A 25,687-nucleotide genomic window follows, 5' to 3' on the forward strand; every position below is an offset into this window, starting at 1 on the left:
CTGTTTTATAGAGGACTCTTTTTAATGAATATTTTTGTAAGTAGTCCAAAGGATTTGAGAAAGAGAAGGAGGGAGAGAAACAGAAAGGGAGAAGAGAAGTCTGGGAGGAAAAGAAAAAGAATAGGAATTTTTAAACAGAAATGTATTTTTGGTGATGCCCAAAAAATACATTAATACATATTTATACCACTAATTGATTTCTTTATAAGATATTTTTATAGAAGAGTTTAAACCTAACTATATGTTATTATATTTGTGTGTATGTGTTCTCATGAGTATTCTGTAAATTTCCTGGATTTATACAGAAATCAGAATTTAAGGTTATTATTTTTTTACTCTAGATTTTTTAAGAATCAAATGAACACTTTGCATTTTGTAGACTCATGTTTATGAGGCAATTTAATCTATGCATTAGAAACATCTTCCACATGGATCTATGAGAAAATAAAGGCATGTGGTTTCCTTCTCTTTCTAACACTTTTACGCTTATTTCTTAATTTTCTTCTTGATGTATGGGCATCTCAATATAACAAAACTGTAGTGTGTTTCACATCATGAATATAATCACTTGTAAGTCACTGAATGCAGCCTGGCCCTGTGTCCAGCAGGAATTTCACTTCTTTCCAATACTTTTTCACTGTAACATCCTGAAGGAAAACAGAGGTCAGCATGTCAAAATCTGCTCCCTAAATATGATGGATCCAGTAATTAGTTGCATGTCAATCACTGAGATTTAAGCCCAAATATAAATGCCTAATAAACTTTTTTCCCTTAAGTCATGCATTTTCTTTTCCTCATACTCAACGAAATAAGAAAAAGTAAGATGACATCAGGGAAAAATAAATAAATTTATTTGTGTGTGTGTGTGTGGCAAACAGTGATTTTTATCCTTTTATCAAAATCTTGTAAGGGCAGTTTTATTATCTTTTATCACATGACATTAACTTCACAGTTATTTAAGAAACTCCAAAAGTAAGTATAACATAATAGAAGAACAGCCATGGTGACCTTTTGGCTGAAATGCATCTCAAAAATAGTTCTAAGGACACTGCAGGGATAATAAGCACATGTGAAATGAGGAACATCTCACATTGCTATTCAGATAAAATTTGAAAAACATTAACAGTACTATAGGCTGCAAAGGACATATTTAACAACTTAATGATATGTATTTTGAGAAAAAAAAGTGAAAAGTAAAGGAAATTGTATCTTATTTGTTAACAAGGTGCATATGTCTCCAGAATATTGCCTGCTCTTCTGTTTATCACTCTGGAATGGAAACTAATGGAACAGGGTAACTGTCAGAAAAAAAAGAATATAGCATGGTTTTGTTGGAAAAAGTGTCTCTGTACAGTAAGTTGAAATGGAAGTCTCACTTGCCTCATTTTCTGCTCATATGGAAGTATTTTAAAATTCGATCATTTTCATAACTCTTCTCATTGAAGTTCAACCCCGTGTTTTATTGTGAGTGTGCTGATTCCCATCTTAACAGTTGTGAGCAGTACGAAAGGCCTTCTCATGCCGCAGCCAATCCAGAGCTAGTAGTCAGCTGTGGACTTTCCAGATAACATTTTAAGATTGAATGATTCCTGTGTTCACTCATGTTTGTGAATTTTAAGATGATGTAATAGAAAAACCAGATGGTAAGGAATTTAACAGGAAACAGATTGGAAAATAAGCCACTTAAATTGATATTTTTAATATGACAAATGTAGTCGATGCCAGAACAAAATTATTTCTTCCTTTTAGTTGAACCGCAAAATGCATCCTCTGGGCTCCAGCGGCTTCCATGGTGCCGGTCCCGTCGCTCTCCGGGAAATCATTCTACCCGACTGAGAGGCAAACATCAGGGTGTAAGTGGAAGGATTCGGTTTTCGTAAGAAACTGCTTTAGAACTTGTAATTAAAAACCCAAATGTTAGGGTTTCCATTGGATTTAGACTTATACAGGTTTCAGATGAAAAATGTGACTGAAGTCAGCACATTTATACTGATGGGCTTCACAGATGATTTTGAGGTGAACGTCTTCCTGTTTTTGCTATTTTTAGCAATCTATCTTTTTACTCTGGCCGGAAATTTGGGACTGGTTTCCTTAGTCATTGGGGATTCCCGGCTCCATAACCCGATGTACTACTTCCTGAGTGTGTTATCATTCCTGGATGCCTGCTATTCCTCAGTTGTCACTCCAAAAATGTTGGTCAGTTTCATAGCAGAGAATAAAGCCATTTCATTCCTTGGATGTGCAGCCCAGATGCTTCTGTTTGTTACTTTTGGAACCACAGAGTGCTTTCTGTTGGCATCAATGGCATATGATCGCTACGTAGCAATCTACAACCCTCTCCTGTATTCAGTGAGCATGTCACCCAGAGTCTACGTTCCCCTTATCATTGCTTCCTATGTTGGTGGCATCCTGCACGCTTCTGTACACACCGTAGCCACATTTAGCCTCTCCTTCTGTGCATCCAATGAGATCAGACATGTCTTCTGTGACATCCCTCCTCTCCTCGCTCTTTCTTGCTCAGACACTCACACAAACCAGCTTCTACTCTTCTACTTTGTGGGCGCCATTGAGATGGTTACTATCCTGATTGTGCTGATCTCCTATGGATTCATTCTGTTGGCCATTCTGAGGATTCATTCCACTGATGGGAGGAGAAAAGTATTTTCTACGTGTGGCTCTCACCTAACCGGAGTGTCAATTTATCATGGAACGATCCTCTTCATGTATGTGAGACCAAGTTCCAGCTATGCGTTGGACCATGATATGATAGTATCAGTATTTTACACCATTGTGATTCCCATGCTTAATCCCATAATCTATAGTTTAAGGAACAAAGATGTGAAAGAGGCTATGAAAAAATTATTGGGAAGAAACTGGTTATAAGTAAAGTGCATTTTTAGCATTGAATAAAATTGCAAAGAATGTTGCATATCAGTCCATATCTCTATGCTCAGGATCTAGAGAAGAAAGTGTATTGATTTCATTTAATAGTGTTTGTGTATTCTGAACTATTTCCAAATGTGGCATTAATCATCCTCCAATGCAGCAGTTTAAAATTGTGGGTGTATTTGCAGTAGACATATCTCACCTACATGTTGATTACTGTATTCCAACTGATCCATATTAAATATTCATTGATGTAATGTATATTACTGTTGTTAGTTATTGTATAATTGATTTTAACTCACTATTATTAGAGCTCACCTCCTCAGGATTCTATAGATTGCTGTACCCTCACGTTGCTTATAGTGCCTTCAGCACTCATTATAATGTTAAGTCATTCAAGAGGCCCTATGAAGGACCTCCCAGATGTTACCTCATGTGTCCTCCATGTGCTTCCACAGAATATGATCCATCCAGGCTTAAGGGCATGTCATTTCACTGTTTGTTTCAACATCCAAATTTTTTTCCCCTGTCAAAATCCTTCCTTGTGACTGCCCAATCATAGAAATTCTTTAGATCCATTCAGAAACTCCAAAATTATAATGATGTGTGATGTTAATATTTATTGGGAGTATACCTAAGGCTTTTGAAAGACAAACAGAAGTATAGCTTAAAGAAAAGCAAAAACTGTAAATTATATATATATGGGTATCAGTATATAATATATAAACTATGTCAAATATAAACATATATACACATTATATATACACATATATGTGTGTGTGTATATGTATATTTTGTTGGACTGCATGTCAAGAAAATATACAAGGAGACAAAGGACATGCCTACTTTCTTTGGATGCACAGAAGGAGCAGCTAAATGCGGCCATTGTTTGTACAGAAGCATGCCCTTTGGCAGACATTGACATGGGACACAAATACCCTAAGGATTTAACACACAGAGGTAGGTCTCCCCACATACCTCTTCACCAGGCTTCCTTACCATCAACTTTCCAATCACTTAGCTTCCATGTCCCTGACTATCCAGCCAAATCATTGGTCACAGGACAGGAATCAGCATATAATTGCACATCTGACCATCTGTACTTCAAAGAAAAATGAACATCTGATTATATTGCTCGAGATTCTTCACACTAGGAAGATTTCCTTTCACTACACTTGTTCAGGGATGTCACAGAAAAGGGAGAGAGACCACAACTACCCACTTTGGGTGGTGCCTGCATATTGTGCAGAATCATTTGCAAAGTAGGCTTGAGTCTTCTCTACCTCTGTCAATGATCAAAGGGAACTCCTGAGAGGCCAGAGAGTCAGGCTAGGAGAAAGAAGGAATGTGGACCATGGGCATCTCTGGTCCATGTAACTGACCTGGACCTTCAGGGTCTGTCATATAGAGTCTCATATAGAGTACTTCCATTTCATGATGAAGTCGTGCTGTGCATGCCCAGATTTATGACCTGTCTGGACTGCATACACCCAGCTCATGACAGGAAGCTCTGCCAGCAAGGTGACTCGGTGACCACTGACAAGTGTTCAATCTCTATTAAGGCCTAATAGCAGACCAAGAGTTGTCTTAAAAAAGAAAAGCATTTACGTATGGAGAGTGGCAGGGCTTTGCTCTGAGACACTAAAGGCCTGAAGCATGATTCTCCTATGGGGGCCAACCGAAGTCTCCAAACAGTGTGCCTGTCTGCTCCTGACCAAGCTCCACCGGACCTCCTGGGTCATACGGTCCAAGAAAAGAAAGCTTGAACAGCCGCCTGAACTCACTGCAGAGCCTTCTCCTATTGTGAAACTCCTTGAAATGATCAGCTTTTTAGGTCATTTGGTAAATGAGCTGTAGTAACACAACAAGGAATGTACTGTCTTCAAAATTCAGATAGATCCGCTAGTGCTGTGCTTCAGAAAGGGTCAAATGCAGAAAATTTTCTTTTGCTTTAAAAGGAATGTCTCGACATACTCCACTCCCCTGGATTGCAAGGTATTTCAGTAAGATAGAAAGTCCCTGAATTTTTGTCAGAATAATTTACCACCCCATGGCCCGTGGAAGTCTTACCAATAAGTGGAGTCATTGCTACTCTTGTGCATTAAATCAAATCAGCATAATGTCACCAATGTAATGAATCAAGGAGGTATGTTATGGAAGGGAAAGATGATCCAGTCCCTGTGAATCAAATTATGACATCGGCTGTAGAGTTGATGTACCCCTGAGGTAAGACAGTCGAGTTGTCTTGTTGTCTTGCTGGCCTTACTAGCTGAGAGCAAACTGCTTTTGGTAGACCTTAGAGAAGTGGATGGAGGAAAAAGGACTTGCCAGATGAATAGCTGCACCCCAGGTAGCAGCGCATATGCTAATTTGCTCAAGCAGTGGAACTACATCCGGTCCAGCAGGAGTGACTGGAACAACCATAGAATTAAATTTATGATAATTATTTGTCATTCTCTAAGACCTATCATTCTTCTGCAAAGGCCAAATAGGAGTCTTGAAGGGGAATGTCATGGAAGTCACCACCCCTGCCTCCTTCAAGTCCTTGATGGCAGCACTAATCTCTTATTTCCCTCCCAGAATGCAGTATTGATTTTGGTTTAGTCTCTTCCTTGGTAGAGGCAGTCCTAGTTGTTCCCCACTTGGCTTTTCCCATCATAGTAGCCCTCACTCCACAGGGCAGGAAACAGATGTGCAGATTCTACCAGTTGATCTATTGCACTTAGGCATTCTGCAGCTGGAGAAATAACCACAGGATGGGTTCAGGGACCCTCTTGGACCACTGTGAGATGGACAGGAGATAAGGCTCCACTGATCACCTGATCCCCAAAAGCCTAGTCCTCTGACTCTTGGGTCACAGTGATAATTTGGTTCTTCTGGAATTAGTATCAGTTTATTTATTTCCTTTATTCCAGTGCACAGTTACCCTGGTAAAGGGTAAGGTCCCTTTGGGGAAGGAATTCTTGGAGAAAGATTAATAGTTTAAATTTTTGGTAGTATACCAGGCTCATTCCTCAAGGGTACATAGACTTCCCTTCATATGAGGAGCTCTAGGACTATAAATTGGCACAGTCCAGGAACTGATTGAGGGACCACAACTCTCTATTTTTGTGGCTCAAATTGGATTTTTGTTAACTTAATCTAGAAGGTTTCTGCTTACACAGATAAAGTCAGAACTTAGTGGGCCTCCTATCTATCTTACTCTTAGAAACACCATGATCAACCATCCATTGCCATGCTTGTTCAGGAATCAGACTATTCTGATTGCTGCTTTGAGTCCACTGTCCTAGAGAGTAACCACATTCCCTTGTCACTGAGGTTGAGGGCCTCCACTTGCACTCTGCTGCCTCAGGATTCAAGCATCACAATTGTATATTTTTATTATTTTGTGTACATATGTCTGTGTAAATCTGTCTGCGTGTTTGACGCATATTTGTAGCATGAACATTATGACAAAGCCAAGACAAAATATACGTTAAGACTAAATAATTGTAGATGCATCTAATATATCTTTGCAAAGAGAAGACATTCATTGTAGTTTTCTAAAAGTTAAATACATTACAGAATATTTAAGAAAAATAATTACAAAAGTATGAACAGATATGTATTTAGGTAATACACATAGAAGAAGCATTTGTTCTAATGTTAATATTGAGAAATATAGAATGAAGGAAAGAGCATCAAAATTTAAAAAGGATACTTTGTAATACAGGTTTTAATTCTCTGTGAAGGTTTAGAAGTGAATGTTATGCATATGAATAATGTAGTGACAAACATCCAATTTTAAGAACCTGGTCATAGAGAACATGTAAAGAATGAGAAGGAAGCCTTCTAATATTCAGAAAAGCTAATATACCTCTATGAAATATTTTCTGTCAAGAAAATATTAATACATAAAGAAAAACCACACATTCAGTAAATTTATTTTCATAGATAGGTATGCATTAAGTTTTGATAGCAAATAAGACAATTTTCTTCCTTTGTAAGTGTATGTACAGCATTTATGAAAACTTGCATATGTTTGTGAAAACTAAGATCTGAATAAGGAAGTTTTTAAAAACTGTGTTCTGTTCAGAAATGAATAGCCAATTTAAAAAAGTAACCTCAAATTTTTCCATTTAGGCATTTTTTAATATTACTAAACTACTCCTACGTCAAAGAGAAATAAGAAAAAAATTCAGAAATATTTCTAATGAAATATGATAGACCAAAATATGTGGGAGACCACTAATAAATTGTTCACTGGAAAAATGGATACCCAAATCAGAAAACTAGAAAAAAACAGTAAAGTAGATAATTGCAAGGAGTGGAAAATTTTTGAGGGGAAAAAGAAACTAGAAAATCTAAAATAATAACTAATATTTAAATAGAAAGTGCTATCTTATTTCACATGTGTCCCTTGATTGAATTCTTAAAAAAGTTTTTGATGATATCTAAGATATTCATTCATTTAGAGAATATTATTTGAGCAAGGAAATGTGTCAGACATTGTTTTAGACAAAAAAAATAGATTAGATAATAAAACATATATAAATTAAGTCCATGTTATGTTAAAGAGTGGTAGGGGCAACGGATGAATTTAAGAAAGAAAGAATATGAGGGTTTGCAAAGGAAGCAAACTGGAATTTTATAATGTAGTAGATAATACCCTGACTACAATCTTAGAGAACCTCACTGAGAGGCATTTAGAGGAGGGAATAGTGTGAAGAGCAGTGTGCAGAGCTTCCAAACAGGAAGAAAAGGAGCGCAGAAAAATTGGGATCAGGGATATATTGTAGTAAGAGATGGTCTATATTTGTAGAGTTAAGGTGTTATTTAAACTTAATAATCCCACGTCAGAAAAATATCCTTGCTTTGTACTTGATGTTCTATTCAGACGGTCCTATTGAAACTAAAAGGATTTCACACCAAAAAGAAAGGAGATGTAATGATAATGAAAGGAAGGAGGGAAGGAAGGGAAAACATGGCTGCATGTATTTCACTGTGAAGGACGTTTCCTTGCAATGCAAGTAAGTTCTTTGGAGGCACAGCTGAGCATGAGCATAGTAGGGATGCTTTTCTGACCAATGGATCTTGGCGTGGGCATGAGAGGTGGCATCATCTGTAAGGACATCCCAGAGGGGTGGGGGATGGGGAAGTTGTAGGAAAGCAGAGGTAAAGCTGGGTCAGGACCGCCCCAAAAGCTGGACTGGGTCTTACTGTGGGAAGACCCCAATGTGCCAGCCACTTTCTGTCACTCTCTGGATTCTGCTCGTCTTTTGTCATTCTTGAGTTTAAAAGTATAATCTTGATAAATGTTAAGGCCTAGTCAACTGTGTTCTGTGAGGAAAGAAAATGGGTTTAATGTCCGTGGTATGGGTGAAATAATAAGAGCGGGGAGAAAGCCACCCTCAGAAACAGCATAGTAATGACACCAGGAATTTGAGAAGTTTAATCTATACTCCCTGAATCACAGGCTAGAATGAGATTTCTGCAAATGCATAGTTCTAGGAGAAGACTGCTTTGACCTGGAGTCAAATGCTACTGCCTCCATGGAGAGATGATTGGGATTATGTGAGCCATAATTTTGCTATGGATGAGGTAGTATTTGCTCAAGTTACTCAAATATAATTGCAAAGCTATTTACTATTGCAACTCTGGAACTTATACAATTAGACTCAGATGAGTATGAAAGCTTATAGTGTACATTTTGAAGATCACATATATATGACTTTAAATAATAAATATATGGGTATATATGCAAAAATATGTATATATATCATAAATATACATGGGCATATATGTATATATGCAATACAAAAGTATATATATAGCATACAAGTATACATATGTATACACAGACATACTCCAATATTCATATTTTGCATACCTCAGTATGTGACTCTATTTGGCAATAGGGGCTTAAAGTTGTTCGAGCGGACTCTAATCCAATATGACTATTGTCATAAGAAGAGGACATCAGAACATAGAAACAAGTATGACCATGGGAAGACAGAGAAGACTGCTATCTATAAGTGAAGGAGAGATACCTCAGGAGAAATTAGTCCTTCCTTCATTTTCATCTTACTTCTAGATTCTGTAACAGTGAGAAGTAAGGTTCTGTGATTTAAGCCAGCAGTGTGTGGAACTTCGCTATGGCAGCTCCAGCACACTGATACAGTCAGTGTCAGCATACATGTGATTATATGTACTTATGTGTGTACGTATGTGTATTTGTGCATGTGCATATCTTTGGATGAATTAACTAAGAAGCAAATGGATGAAAGAGTTCTTCTGCATATGTGAAAACTGCATCAGTGGCGGAATGCCAACGATCTTCTTATTAAAATACTTAACAATAAGAGAGGATTAAAGATGGCAGCATGAGAGGAGAGACAGAGGCTTCCTCCTAAAACTAGATACAAATAGAAAATTTAATTGGCACAACTAATCCTGAGAGAGCAGCAGGAAGAGGAGGGTGTCAGAGTGCACAAACCTGGAGAAAAGAGCAGACCTCACCAAACAGGGTAACTTACCAGTGCTGTCTCTCCGCAGGACCCGAGCCCCTCCCCTACCCCAGTTCACCGGCGGGAGGAAGACAAATGGAGCAGGGAGGGAGTGGAAGGCTTGGAACTGCTGAATACGTAGCTCTGGAGATCTGTTCTGGGAGCACAAACCTACATTTCATGGTGCTTTCATGAGACTCGCATGACTACTGGGTTGGAAAGTTAATACAGGCAGAATTCCTGGGGACACTGGGATTCCAGCTGCTTGTGGAAAGCAGGGATCCAAATCCGGCTGCTCTGGGACAAAAACTTATACCTGTGTGCTCGGCCCACTTTCACAGGCAGTGGAGACAGGCACAGCAGCCAGGAGATGGGAACAGCTCTTTCCTACACCCAGGCAACAGTACCACTCCTCTGCGACCTCTGACATTGCTTCAGGGACTCAGCAGCCCCAGAATAAAGCTTCTGGACAATAAAGGGTGCCATATACAAACATGAAACGCCAAAGGAACCTTGTCCAGACTAAAATTGTTAATACAACTCCAGAGAAAGATTTAAATGACATGGACCTCATGACACTCTCTGAAAGGGAGTCCAAAATATAAATCATCAACATCCTAATGGAGGTACGGAAGACATCCAAGAACTCGGGAATGAATTCAGGTCAGAGATCCAATCGTTGAAAAACACGATGGAGAGTATTAAAAGCAGGTTGGATACAGTGGAAGAGACAATAAATGAAATAGAAAATAGAGAAGAGGAATACAAAGAAGCCGAGGCACAGAGAGAAAAAATTATCTCTAAAAATGAAAGAATATTGAGAGAACTGTGTGACCAATCCAAGCAGAACAATATTCGCATTATAGGGATACCAGAAGAAGAAGAAGAGAGAGAAAGGGATGGAAAGTGTCTTTGAGGAGGTAGTTGCTGAAAACTTCCACAATCTATGGAAGGACACAGTCTGTCAGGCCATGGAGATCCACAGATCCCCTTACACAAGGGACCCAAGGAAGACAACAGCAAGACACATAGTAATTAAAATGGGAAAGACCAAGGATAAGTACAGACTGTTAAAAGCAGCCAGAGGCAGAAATAAGTTCACATACAAAGGAAAGCCCATTAGACTAACATCAGACTTTTCAGCAGAAACCTTACAGGCCAGAAGGGAGTGGCATGATGTATTTAATGCCATGAAGCAGACGGGCCTGGAACCAAGATTACTTTATCCAGCAAGATTACCATTTAAATTTGAAGGAGGGATTAAACAATTTCCAGCTAAGCAAAAGCTGAGAGAGTTTACCTCCCACAAACCATCTCTGCAGTCTATTTTGGAGGAACTGCTATAGATGGAAGTGTTCCTAGGGTTGGATAGCTGTCACCAGAGGTAGTAAAACCACGGTAGGTAGGGTGGAGCAGCTGATTGTGAGGCAAATGCAAAATAAAATTGACTATCCCCAAAGCCAATCAAGGGATAGAGAAAAAGTATAGAATAGGATACCCAATAAATAAAAAATGAAAAAGGAGGAGAAATAGAAAAGAACCTTTAGATTGTGTTTGTAACAGCATACTAAGTGAGTTAAGTTAGATTCTTAGATAGTAAGGAAAGTAACCTGGAACCTTTGTTAACCATGAATCTAAAGCCTGAAATGGAAAAAAGTACATATCCTTCAATAATCACCTTAAATATAAATGGACTGAGTGCACCAAACAAAAGACATAGAGTCAGTGAATGGATAAAAAAACAAGACCCATCTCTATGCTGCTTACAAGAGACTCACCTCAAACCTAAAGACATGCACAGACTAAAAGTCAAGGAATGGAAAAAGATATTTCATGCAAACAATAGGGAGAAAAAAGCAGGTGTTGCAATACTAGTATCAGACAAAATAGACTTAAAAACAAAGAAAGTAACAAGAGATAAAGAAGGACATTACATAATGATAATGGGCTAAGTCCATCAAAAGGATATAACCATTATAAACATATATGCACCCAACGCAGGACCACCAGCATATGTGAAACAAATACTAACAGAACTAAAGGAGGAAATAGAATGCAATGCATTCATTTTAGGAGACTTCAACACACCATTCACTCCAAAGGACAGATCCACCAGACAGAAAGTAAGTAAGGACACAGAGGCATTGAACAACACACTAGAATAGATGAACCTAATAGACATCTAGAGAACTCTACACCCAAAAGCAACAGGTTACCCATTCTTCTCAAGTGCACATGCAACACTCTGCAGAATAGACCACATACTAGGCCACAAAAAGAGCCTCAGTAAATTAAAAAAGATTGAAATCCTACCAACCAATTTTTCAGACCACAAAGGTATAAAACTAGAAATAAATTGCACCAAGAAAGCAAAAAGGCTCACAAACACATGGAGGCTTAACAACACACTTTTAAATAGTCAATGGATCAATGACCAAATTAAAATGGAGATCCAGCAATATATAGGAAATAAATGAAAACAACAACACAAAGAACCAACTTCTGTGGGATGCAGCAAAAGCAGTCTTAAGAGAAAAGTATATAGCAATCCAGGCATATTTAAAGAAGGAAGAACAAACCCAAATGAACAGTCTAATGTCACAATTATCAAAATTGGAAAAAGAAGAACACATGCGGCCTAAAGTCAGCAGAAGGAGGGACACAATAAAGATCAGAGAAGAAATAAACAAAATTGAGAAGAATAAAACAATAGAAAAATCAATGAAACCAAGACCTGGTTCTTTGAGAAAATAAACAAAATAAATAAGCCTCTAGCCAGACTTATTAAGAGAAAAAGAGAATCAACACACATCAGCCGAATCAGAAATGAGAATGGAAACATCACGACGGACCCCACAGACATACAAAGAATTATTAGAGAATACTATGAAGACCTATATGCTAAGAAGCTGGAAAACCTAGGAGAAATGGACAACTTCCTAGAAAAATACAACCTCCCAAGAGGGACCAAGGAAGAAACACAAAATCTAAACAAACCAATTACCAGCGAAGAAATTGAAGCAGTAATCAAACAACTACCCAAGAAAAAAGACCCCGGACCAGATGGATTTACCTCGAAATTTTATCAGACATACAAGAAGATATAATACCCATTCTCCTTAAAGTTTTCCAAAAAGTAGAAGAGGAGGGAATACTCCCAAACTCATTCTACGAAGCCAACATCACCCTAATACAAAAATCAGGCCACAGACTCCACCAAAAAAGAAAATTACAGACCAATATCCCTGATGAACATAGATGCAAAAATACTCAATAAAGTATTAGCAAACCGAATTCAAAAATACATCAAGAGGATAATACATAGTGAGCAAGTGGGATTCATCCCAGGGAAGCAAGGATGGTACAACATTCGAAAATCCATCAACATCATCCACCACATAAACAAAAAGAAAGACAAGAACCACATGATCATCTCCACAGATGCTGAAAAAGCATTCAACAAAATTCAACATCCACTCATGATAAAAACTCTCAGCAAAATGGGTATAGAGGGCAAGTACCTCAACATAATAAAGGCCATATACGATAAACCCACAGCCAACATCATACTGAACAGGGAGAATCTGATAGCTTTTCCTCTGCCATCAGGAACAAGACAGGGATGCCCACTCTCCCCACAGTTATTTAACATAGTACTGGGGGTCCTAGCCATGGCAATTAGAGAAAACAAAGAAATACAAGGAATCCAGATTGGTAAAGAAGAAGTCAAACTGTCAATATTTGCAGATGACATGATATTTACATAAAAAACCCTAAAGACTCCACTCCAAAACTACTAGAACTGATATTGGAATACAGCAAAGTTGCAGGATGCAAAATTAATACACAGAAATCTGTGGCTTTCCTATACACTAACAATGAGCCAATAGAAAGAGAAATCAGGAAAACAATTCCATTCACAATAGCATCAAAAAGAATAAAATACCTAGGAATAAACCTAACCAAAGAAGTGAAAGACCTATAACCTGAAAACTATAAGACACTCTTAAGAGAAATTAAAGAGGACACTAACAAATGGAAACTCATCCCATGCTCTTGGCTAGGAGGAATTAATATTGTCAAAATTTCCATCCTGCCCAAAGCAATATACAGATTTGATGCAAACCCTATCAAATTACCAGTAACATTCTGCAACGAACTGGAACAAATAGTTCAAAAATTCATATGGAAACACCAAAGAACCCGAATAGAAAAAGCAATCCTGAGAAAGAAGAATAAAGTGGTGGGGATCTCACTCCCCATCTTCATGCTCTACGATAAAGCCATAGTAATCAAGACAATTTGCTACTGGCACAAGAACAGAGCCACAGACCAGTGGAACAGAATAGAGACTCCAGACATTAACCCAAACATATATGGTCAATTAATATTCAATGAAGGAGCGATGGATATACAACGGGGAAATGACAGTCTCTTCAACAGATGGTGCTGGAAAAACTGGACAGCTACATGTAAGAAAATGAAACTGGATCACTGTCTAACCCCATACACAAAACTAAATTCGAAATGGATCAAAGACCTGAATGTAAGTCGTGAAACCATAAAACTCTTAGAAAAAAATATAGGTAAAAGTCTCTTGGACATAAACATTAGCGACTTCTTCATGAACATATCTACCCAGGCAAGGGAAACAAAAGCAAAAATGAACAAGTGGGACTATATTAAGCTGAAAGCTTCTCTACAGCAAAGGACACCATCAATAGAACAAAAAGGTACCCTACAGTATGGGAGAATATATTCGTAAATGACAGATCAGATAAAGGCTTGACATCCAAAATACATAAAGAGCTCACACACCTCAACAAAAAAAAGCAAACAATCCAATTAAAAACTAGGCAGAGCAGCTGAACAGACAGTTCTCCAAAGAAGAAATTCAGATGGCCAACAGACACATGAAAAGATGCTCCACATTGCTAGTTATCAGAGAATTGCAAATTAAAACCACAATGAGATATCATCTCATACCAGTAAGGATGGCTACCATCCAAAAGACAAACAACAACAAATGTTGGCAAGGTTGTGGAGAAAGGGGAACCCTCCTATACTGCTGGTGGGAATGTAAATTAGTTCAACCATTGTGGAAAGCAATATGCAGATTTTTCAAAATAGTCAAAATAGACTTACCATTTTATCCAGGAACTCCACTTCTAGGAATTTACCCTAAGGATGCATCACTCCAGTTTGAAAAAGACAGACGCACCCCTATGTTTATCGCAGCACTATTTACAATAGCCAAGAAATGGAAGCAACCTTAGTGTCCATCAGTAGATGAATGGATAAAGAAGATGTGGTACATAATACACAGTGGAATATTATTCAGCCATAAGAAGAAAACAAATCCTACCATTTGCAACAACATGGATGGAGCTAGAGGGTATTATGCTTAGTGAAATAAGTCAAGCGGAGAAAAACAAATACCAAATGATTTCACTTATCTGTGGAGTATAAGAACAAAAGAAAACCTGAAGGAACAAAACAGCAGCAGAATCACAGAACCCAAGAATGGACTAACAGTTACCAAAGGGAAAGATCCTAGGGAGAATGAGAGGGTAGGGAGGGATAAGGGTGGGGAAGAAGAAAGGGGCTATTATGATTAGTATGTATAATGTGGGGGTTGGGAGAAAAGGGGAGGGCTTTGCAGCACAGAGAAGACAAGTAGTGATTCTACAGCATCTTACTATGCTGATGGACAGTGACTGTAATGAGGTTTGTGGGGGGGACTTGGGGTAGGGGAAGCCTAGTAAACATAATGTTCCTCATGTAATTGTAGATTAATGACAATAACAACAAAATACCTATCAATGATAGAAACACACAAATAAACTAGAGGAAAGTCTTTATGATTTGGTATTGAGACAATGAACATTATTCTTAATTTGTTTCAATCGATTGGTCAGTGTGAAATATAGAATTAATTGATAAACCAATTCTTCAAACATTCTTTTCATTGCCTTTTTTACATCTTTGTTCTTTAAACTATAGATGATGGGATTTAGCATGGGAATCACAATGGTGTAAAATACTGATACTATCATATCATGGTCCAACGCATAGCTGGAACTTGGTCTCACATACATGAAGAGGATCGTTCCATGATAAATTGTCACTCCAGTTATATGAGAACCACACGTAGAAAGGACTTTTATCCTCCCATCAGTGGAATGAATCCTCAGAATGGCCAACTGAATGAAGCCATAGGAGATCAGCACAATCAGGATAGTAACCATCTCAATGGCGCCCACAAAGTAGAAGAGTAGAAGCTGGTTTGTGTGAGTGTCTGAGCAAGAAAGAGCGAGGAGAGGAGGGATGTCACAGAAGACATGTCTGATTTCATTGGATGCACAGAAGGAGAGGCTAAATGTGGCCACGGTGTGTACAGAAGCGTGCAGGATGCCCTCAACATAGGAAGCAATGATAAGGGGAACATAGACTCTGGGTGACATGCTCACTGAATACAGGAGAGGGTTGTATATTCCTACATAGTGATCATATGCCATTGCTGCCAACAGAAAGCACTCTGTGGTTCCAAAAGTAACAAAAAGAAACATCTGGGCTGCACATCCAAAGAATGAAATGGCTTTATTCTCTGCTAGGAAACTGACCAAAATTTTTGGAGTGACAACTGAGGAATAGCAGGCATCCAGGAATGATAACACACTCAGGAAATAGTACATCGGGTTATGGAGCCGGGAATCCCCAATGACTAAGAAAACCAGTCCCAAATTTCCGGCCAGAGTTAAAAAATAGATTGCTAAAAATCGCAAAAATAGGAAGGCGTTCATCTCAAAATCATCTGTGAAGCCCATCAGTATAAATGTGGTGACATCAGTCACATTTTTCCACTGAATCCTGTGTAAAGCTAAGTCTGATGTCAACTCTGACATCTCAGTTTTTATTTATAGATTTTTAAGTCAATATTTTTAAAAATAGTATCTGCCCTATTGTATCCTCATATCTGTTTCTTAGCAGGTCATGTTGAAATCCTTGGCAATGTAGGAATAGGCAGTGATGAATTTTGGTCCAAATGGATGCTTTACCCTGTGTAATAAATTAAAGAAAATATTTTATTAAGTTATTAACAAAATTTTTCAAGTTTAAAATATATGCTAATAAATGGATTAATTTCCAGTTTATTTTTTGTTTTATTTATTACCATCTGTTTTCATATTGCATTACCTTAAAATTCACCAAGATAAATGAATATAGGGCTTTTAAAATCTGAAAATAGTATATTAAAAATTGGACACCTGAATATTGGTTCTAGTTTTCCTACAGTGTGCATGCAGTTCCTTTCCTTAATGTTCACAATTGTTTAAATGGGAGCATCCACATGTATATCATAAGATGGAATATATTTTAATAAGAATAACATTGTGAAAATTATTTAATTCTGAAGTATTCCTAAAGGCTACAATATGGGATGTTACACTTCATTTCAACTTCTTATACAATGTGGCTTTTTCTGACTAACCCATTTTTGGTTCTCATTTTTGGCTATTATCGTCTTCCACTAATACTTCCAGATCATTGATGAACAGACAACAGATTTGGGAGGCAGATGTACCTTGCCTGCAAACAAAAACGCAGCATTATTTTTTGTTTAGTTTTGTGTTGCTTCTTAGTTTTCTTTCTTGATACACATATCTCTAGGTTGTCCATTTGGCCCTCCACAGTTTGTTATACTTCTAATGTTTTGCGAATTTCAACATAATATGGATGCAAGATCTTTCTCTATTCATATGTTATACTCATTATCCCTGTGAAGACCTTAAGTATATTTCTGTCAAAAATAAATCATGGCAATTTTTAAATATAGTTTCTTAGAGAGTTTTTAAATTGTTATAAAATAAAAAAACCTGATAAAATAATTGTTTATAGAAGCTATGGCTAAAAGAATAAAATCACTATGTAAGCCACAATGTATTTACCTATGCTGTCAATTTCCTATTCAGTAAAGTATAAAGAATGGAAACTATACAACAATTAAAAAACAGTTTAAGAGTCAGCTGCACCTTAACTATGTAATAAAAATCTCCATAATTGATACGAAATTAAATATTGTACTTGCCATATTTAGGATCAAGGTTCTTGATTTTCCTCCAGTATATCACAGACCAAATGTATTTAAAGAAGTTAAATATCTGCCTTTCATAAGGTCAGGACCAAAAAATGACTTATATTCATGACATAAATACACTACATTTTGTCATACTGAGAACTACATCAAGAAGGTATGAGCAAATCAGTTTAAAACTATTCTTAGAAGAAGAAAGTTATATGTCTTTATTTTTCCAGAAATTTCTTCCAGAGCCATGTGGAAGATTGCTTTTCTAATACAGAAAATAAATAGCTTCTTTAAATATGGAGAAAACAAACAAACAAAATGCTCATTTAATATTTAGAGAATCTTAGAGTAAAAAAAATCTATAGGCTAAATTTTGACTTCTGCAGAAATTCAGCCAACTCAAATATTACTCATGAGGACACATACACAAAAGCTTTATAATAATTTCTAGTTTATTTTTAATGGTTACACATCACTAAAATAACATAAGACCCTCAATATAAATATGTATTAATAATGTTAGTTGGGCATCACGAAAAAATTCATTTGTTTGAAATTCTTTTCATATTCTCTCTTTGTTCATATTTCATTTTCTTTCTCTTTCTATCAAGAATCCGTGAAATATGTAAAAAATATATTACTGAAGAGAATCTGGGACCAAACAGGAATTGGGCAGAAAGGAAGCATCACAGTGAAAAGAAATACATATATGCAAGCAAATTTTGAAAAATGAACCAATAGGTGGTCTACTGAAAGAATGCGTTATAAAATGCACACTAGCTGATAGAAACACGAGAAATGTCAGGGATATTACAACACTAACCTTTAATTAATGTAGTTAAGATGTTATATCTGTGGAAAACAAAGGCTCTATTTGGACTCTGAAACCTTGTATTAAAATATTAGATTTAGCACTAGCATGATGTTGGCGAAGTAACTTTGTCCTTCAAACTAAATAATTTAAGATTAACCAAAATTTTTGTGTATGTCTTGTTCAACTATATGAACATGGTCTGATTACAGACTGCTTACTTATGAGATGCACTAAAATGTTTTATTAAAGTGTTAGTTGTATATGAAGGATGCATACATATGAAATATGACTTCTCCTGATAATTTTGTCCATACTAATTTTCTTGTAATTCTTTTCTTCTGATTTTATCTGTAGTTTATGAATGAAGATATTTTTTAATCCAAATTATGTCCCATTAGAGCAATTATCTACTCTGCTATAGGGAATTGGAGGAAAGATAGGCAAAAAAATATGGGGTTTATTTATTTCATCCAAGATGCTCTTCAAACAGGTTTTTGCCAACCAGTATTCAAGGAAATGATAGTGGCTTGTGTTTATATCTAGATTAGTTCACTTTAAGAGATAGAGACTTAGAGTCTAGAAAGACAAAAATACAGACACTGAGTGAACAAAACAGGCCAGTTTAGATGACGAAAATTAAATCGGTACCTCAACTACCATGCACATGCAGTCAGAAGACTGTACAACTGTGAGAACAATGTTGCAAACACTAAGCTTGGAAATAATGAAAGGAACGATGGCAGCGAATACATGTTAATAAGTGGCTACTAGGAGCTAGAAATTCTGGGCATGTCACTGTATGTAAACTGCATCGTGACCTGCAAAGGAAATAATTCAGCATCTCTTTATGGATGAGGAAACTGAGAAGCAGCCTGACCTATACTCTAAGCAAATTCATATGATTAGGTAGCTAGCAGAGACAGAATTTAAGACCAGGTTTTTCTGTCCCACACTTTAAGCTATTTCCACTCTACCATATTGCACATCCCTTGTGATATGCCATAATTCTGGAAATGGTATTTCCTAGAAACAATACAAAACGACATACTCATGTGCTTGAATTCTATAAAGTCATCAAGCTTTAACAGAGCATGATTTTAAAATAAAATGAAGTGGCTTCTTAATCAATTAGCTAACTAACAAAATTAATTTAAAATTCACTTATATACCTCCATGAGAAAAAACCTTGAGTTCCCCAAATGGCACATACCTGATAGTATATGGTTGATAGGTAATTTTTTCTCCATTTATTAATTTTCCTAAATTTGAAATATAGTCCCTTGTTTCTACTACCTTTGTTCTGTTACCTTCCAAGTTAATTAAAGAAAATTTCTAACTGACTAATCTATCGACCTAAATATGCAGGGAGTCTTTCTTTTTATCCGTGGAAGTCCTTCATTTGATTTTAATTTGACTTTGAGTTAACTAGAAATTTGTGTCTCAGATTGAAATATTAAAACATAGAATCTAGTTTGAAATTCAAGGTTATAACTTCTGAAACATTTTGTAAGGGATTCAAAAAACCCACTTTCCTCTTACCTGTGGAAATGAACTGCTCACTTAATTAAGATGTGCTATGAATATTAAACACTGAACTCTTATACCATGTTCTTGAGCACTTTATGGAGTCCACAGGGATGATCCAAGGAGATAACATACTATCTTCTGGGACAGGAAAGTAACAAGATAATTTTGTTTTTTTCCATAGTAAATGTGTGAATGGCTCTGGAGCAATGAACTGAATAATAAAAATGAATACATGAGTGCACTTTGGCCTCCAATATAAAGTGATCAATGGTTAAAGAGTATGCACAGAGCTGGAAAAGAAATCTAAGATACAGGAAATAGTCCAGCTGTGATACTAAATAGCTGTGTGATACTAAATAACTCTGATACTAAATAGCATTGAGTTCTCTAAAATCCAGTTTTTTCTTCTTGGGAATATAACCTGTTATATATAACTTCTCACAGTATCCTGTAAACATATATCTAATGAAATAATATGAAAGTATGAGCTATGAAGGAATTTATAAACATTTAGTAAAGATTATTACACTTATTTCACTTCAAATTGGTATACTTCTAAGTGATAGTGAGAGATATATTTAAGCTCAGTAAGAGTTTAAAAGGGAGATAATATATAAATGCATGAATAGGAAGTATTGACAGCAGATATGGGATAATATACAGGTAACTGTAATATGTAATAAAATGTTAGAATACCAGAGATCTAGAAGGGGTGATGGTCAAAATACTTTAGTTGTATAGGGTCTTGTTTTGGGAATCCTAAATACCAATCTACAGACCAGTACCTAGCTATGTAGTAACACAAGTTATTTAAAAAATTGTGAAAAATACATATATGCCTGAGATCTATACCCAGAGAGTCTAAATTAGTAGATTGGGAATGTTGGTCAAAGAGTTTGAATTTTAGAAGAAACTAAGCAAAGAAGAACAAAAAGGAAGGAAGATGATATTAATAGGCTGCCCAATTGTGAACAAATGATCTTAAATTAAACATAATCCCAAATGATCTGTACAATGCAACCTCAACATAAATGAAACAGACATTTTTACAGAATTTGGCAACGTGATGCTAAAATTTATACAAAAAGGCAAAGGAATGAAGGTAGTCAAACAATTTTGAAAAAGAAGAATGCAAGATTATATGACTTAAAACGTCTTATAGAAGTCTAAACTTTTGGTGTCTCCTACACATTTCTTTTGCATTTTCTTTACTTTTCTTATAACCTTGAAAAATAATCTTCCAATAAAGTCAAGTTGTGTTTATTCATTTAAAACACAAGCTTTATAATTTGAACAGAGGAAAAGTGTAATGAATTTGATTGTAAACCAATCTGGTAGACTCTGCAAGAGATACACTGAGGATTTACATCACTATAATTACCATGCATACTGATGTGTGGCAGTAGAAAAAGACTTCCATTGTCACCATGAGGAAAGTGGTTCTCAGAGAAGTTAGTGCTCCAACCACAGCTAGTATATGAGTGTGTCTCCTATCATAAGATTTCTTATCAAGTGTCAAATCATATATATACTTTTTTTTCGTAAGGCAGCCTTTTAGACCAGAGGCCAAATAACTATACACTTTATAAATATCAAAATGTAGCACATTATTATGACATATTTTGCTTTTTTACTATGGGGTAAACCATGTTGCTATTCTGAACCAGAAGATAACTGGAGCTGTTCCCCTTGGAGCATCATCTCCTATGGGCTTTATCAGCAGTTGAGTAAGTAAATAAAACCAACTAAATGAACCATATTTGTCAAGGACCTAAGTCTGCATTTGCTGTTCCACTGGTAAGAGAAACTTTCAGATCATTTAGGATGTAGTACCTAAAATATTACGGCCAAAACATTATGAGATGCCCAATACTAAACCCTTTAGTTGTTGCCTATTGCATTGGTGAATAAAGTATTTTCATCACAAATATGATTCATGAAGAGTCTAAGAACTGAAAAGCACTTGCTGGAGTAAAATAAAGAAAATGTTAAATACTGAATTACTGTCTGTAGAAGCGATGGGAATGCTCCAAATCGAGTAAAAGTTTTCATGTTCCTGATGGAAGAAGACTATCAGGAAATTTATCCATAGAGGACAAGAACACATTGACCTATTCAACTGTCTGGGGGCTTATATTTTGATATAATGAAGAAAATAATACTTCTTTTAAGTTTATTTTGCCACCTATGTATCGTAGAATCCCCATCACCTATTTCATGTTTCTCTAGTCTTAAATGCTAAAAAATATGCAAACAAGTAACAAATCACGTTTTTGTTTTATTTCAGCAGAGGTGGTGAAGGGGGATGTCAGAGGCAGAATGAAGCCTTGGTATAATACGAGGCAGAAAACGGTGAAACTCAGGAAGACCTGGGATTGAATCTTGCCTTTGGGACTTAACTAGCGCTGAGAGTTGCTCTTTAGGTGAAAGTTAATGTGCACAAAAGTCTGTTCCTCCAGGTCAATGAATGGCTTTGTATTTCTCTCTTCCTTTGCAAACACTGTTTCAAGTCTGAGTCTGGGGTATCTGGAATATCCTGCCATCTACTAAAGTCATATTTTTTGGAAGTGACTTTACATTAATTATAAAAGTTGACCTTATACGATTAAATTCCTCAAGAATCATAGTCATTTTCTCAGTATAACTCTGAGGCCTTTCCATGTGTACTGGTAGTGATTTAGTCATTGCCACCAAAAATGACAATGTTATGAGAAACTGAAGTGTCTAACATTTATAAATTTTTATTATCTTAATTTTCGAAAACAAGATTAAGGTCCCTGCAATGTGACAAATGTGATGGTGGTGTTATGGGTGTGTTTTGGGTTTGGGTTTTTTGTTGTTCTTAACAGATCATACTATTCCCAAAACTCCTTTACTGTCTTTTTTTTCTGGATTATACCCATAAAGAATGTGCAGAGGAAAAACCATAACATAATATAATTCACTGGGTTTGCCTGATAGACAAATGTTTAAGTGCACATAAACAATTATAAAATAAATATATTACATGTAGTTCAAGAATGAAATATCTGGTTCAAAGTTCTGGTTCACTAAGGTTTTCAATGATTTATTTTTAACACCAGCATGTTTGTCCTATATTTGCTATTTTAAAAAAATAAATACATGTGAGAAAAATTTCAATTAAATGGGCATCTTAAATTGATAAAAATGGATATATTTACAGGAAATCATTTTAAATATTTACTGCTTCACATATTTAATTTATCTCCCTGGCTGTATATTACCGTATCTACTTTGTTATTTAAATATATTGCTATTTGAAAGAGAAGTAAACTTTGGAGAGAAAGTCCAATATCACCCATGGCTTTTAAATATGAAGCTGGGGGAGGAACACATGTTTTCAGATTCCAAATCTTATTTAGTTTTTCTTGTCCCAGATAGATTAGTGAATGGTTGGCATGAACTGTTATTAGGGTTGAACTTTTTCTTGTGACTCCTAATGGCATTAAAACATAGATTGGTTCCATCATAAATCACTTTTTATTTCTTCATTTCTATTTTTATTTCATGTACATGAACTCTTGTCTGAGCCTGCCTTTGTTTGATATTAATGTCAAACCTCCCCGTTGCATTTTTCCCCTCTTAAAAAATAAGAATAAAAATGTATTTGTGTCTTTTCTAATCAATTCATTAAGATTTTTTTCAAATAAAATGATCTATTGAAAGCATTATATTGTGTTAGAGAAACTTGTAATATTCTGTTAATTTGAATTAGTGGTTCAAGGGCTCTAATTTGTTTTGTTGGTATTTTATCTCTGGCAGAATCAATCGAAATCGAACTTCCTTCCTCTCTGATGTCTCATACGAGTATTTCTTGTTGCCTATGCTTTAAGGTTTCCATAAGTCTGTGCAATGTTTACTCCTGATACTGATAGTTCTAGAAAATCCTGACTTTGCCTTTCCCAGAAGACTACTGATATGTGCTTTCTTCCCTTCCGTCAATATTTCTAATCCAAATGGATTCCTTCCAGACGGGATCTATGCCAATGTATTAGATCTGGGGCTTGACTGTGTTATGAATTTAAATAATGTACAGAGTGTTGTTAGTATCCGATTATGTGCCCTTGGAACTGATTTAACTTTCCTATGGGTAGATATATTAAAAAATTTTTTTAAATAGGTATAATAAATAACTATAATAAAATATGTCCTTCAATTTGTGCTATGTTATAGGTTAATAGTGGAACTTTGAATACAGGGTCAGGTAGCATTTTTCCTCGTAACTTGATCTACTACGGGACTATGTAGAGAAAACTTGTTTTTTCTATACCTCCTAACTTTTATTTTTTTGTTTTTTCCCTTGAAAATTGCTTTATGTCTAAGATCAAATATGGTTTAACTGTTGTTATATTTTTAATTACTGATTTTTATGAACTTATTTGTTCCTTTTAGATAATGGATACCTAGTTCTCATTAAATTGAATCCAAAGTTGACAATATATAATTAAGTCTAATATTCTGAAAGAAAAATCATGTTTCTTACATTTCTTATTTCTCCCATTTTCAGCATTCAATTTTAAATGTAGAAAAACATATAGATGATTAAGAATTCATAATTTCAGGGGAGAGAAAAAGATGGTGACATGAGTAGTGTGGCAGAAATCTCCTCCCAAACCAAATATATTTTGAAAATACTGCAAGTAAATCTATTCCCAAGAGTGACTAGAAATAACAGTACAGCAGCCAGTCTACATCTGGGAGAAGTCAACATCTCATGGAAAAAGGAAAGGTAAAAAGCTACAACCCGGTGGAACCTGAGCACTGCCCCAACCCCAGATCACGAGCCAGAGGAAAAGAATCAGAGTGGGGAGGTAGTAGAAGTACAGGACTGCTAAATACCCAGCCCTAGAAATCTACCCTGAGAGCACAGACCCACATTACATGGTGCTCTGGAGATTGGCGGGACAGAAAGGCAGAGTCTGAGACTAAGACTGTGAACAGGTCCCCACAACCAGCTGCTCTGGGATGAAAGAAAAGTAGGTACTTTAAGGGACCTCTCAAGATTCAGAGGGCTGCTAAGGGGACAAAGGTTTGGGAGAAGGAACAGGTGGACAAAATCGTCCTGACACATTCAGCCCAGCGGGCTGGAAACTTCCAGGAGCTTCAGGCATCCTATCACCTTGGTTGGAAATGCAGACCCTGAAGCCCCTCACTGTGACAAGCAGCCTGCCTCTCCTTTTCCCCAGCCGGCAACTATGTGCAAATAGGCTGTTCCCACAATTGCTGAAAAAGAGCCTGAAGGCAACCCTGCTAACAGCAACTACACAGCTTAACACAGAGGCTTCTCCCAGTGCACAGTAAACCTGCCCAGACTCCAAGGATGCTTCCTATGTGAAGTTGGCCAGCACAGACAGTGTAGACTGGCTTAGAGTCCGTGAAGCATAAGGGGGTTTGTTATTGTGGCAGAACACATGCTGCTCACCTGTGACCACTGTCATCACCGTAGGCCATCCCGAGGGCCATGCTGCCCAAGGCAGTTTAGGGGATTAACCCTAAGGTTGCTCCTTGCACACAGTTAACCAGCACAGACAGCGGAAACAGACATGGTGACTAGAAAGCAGGAAGAGACTTTGACCTCCCAGGCGACACCCACCCCACTCACCGACAACAACTCCCACTGCAACAGGACTATGAAAAGGCAGAAGAACCTGGTTCAATCTAAAATTCCTCAAACACCAGAAAGAGGGCTCGCTCGGTGAGAAGGAAATCACTAATCTTCCTGAAAAAGGACTCAAAAGAAAAGTGATAAGCATGCTAATGGAGGTACAGAAAAAGATTCAAGAGCTATGGGATGAATTCAAGAGGGAGATAACTGAAATGAAACAAACAATGGAGGTTTTTAAAAACAGCTTAGGTGAGGTAGAGGAG

At 36.6% G+C, this 25,687-nt stretch overlaps 1 protein-coding gene and 1 pseudogene across 1 annotated transcript; one reads left to right on the plus strand and one right to left on the minus strand.

Annotated features, from left to right (window-relative positions):
* The first annotated feature begins 1,914 nt into the window (after positions 1 to 1,914).
* On the plus strand, positions 1,915 to 2,883 carry LOC130684829 (olfactory receptor 5T1-like). The gene has a single exon (XM_057507075.1). It carries the CDS (start codon positions 1,915 to 1,917, stop codon positions 2,881 to 2,883), a length of 969 nt encoding a protein of 322 aa, XP_057363058.1.
* A 12,420-nt stretch (positions 2,884 to 15,303) lies between these two features.
* LOC130684826 (olfactory receptor 5T1-like) lies at positions 15,304 to 16,276 on the minus strand (annotated as a pseudogene).
* Positions 16,277 to 25,687: the final 9,411 nt, after the last annotated feature.

The sequence above is a fragment of the Manis pentadactyla genome, chromosome 9, assembly GCF_030020395.1.
Source record: "Manis pentadactyla isolate mManPen7 chromosome 9, mManPen7.hap1, whole genome shotgun sequence".
Taxonomy (NCBI): domain Eukaryota; kingdom Metazoa; phylum Chordata; class Mammalia; order Pholidota; family Manidae; genus Manis; species Manis pentadactyla.

Coding starts and splice junctions, on each gene's coding strand:
- LOC130684829 (XM_057507075.1), top strand. CDS start 1,915: ATGTTAGGGTTTCCATTGGATTTAGACTTATACAGGTTTCAGATGAAA.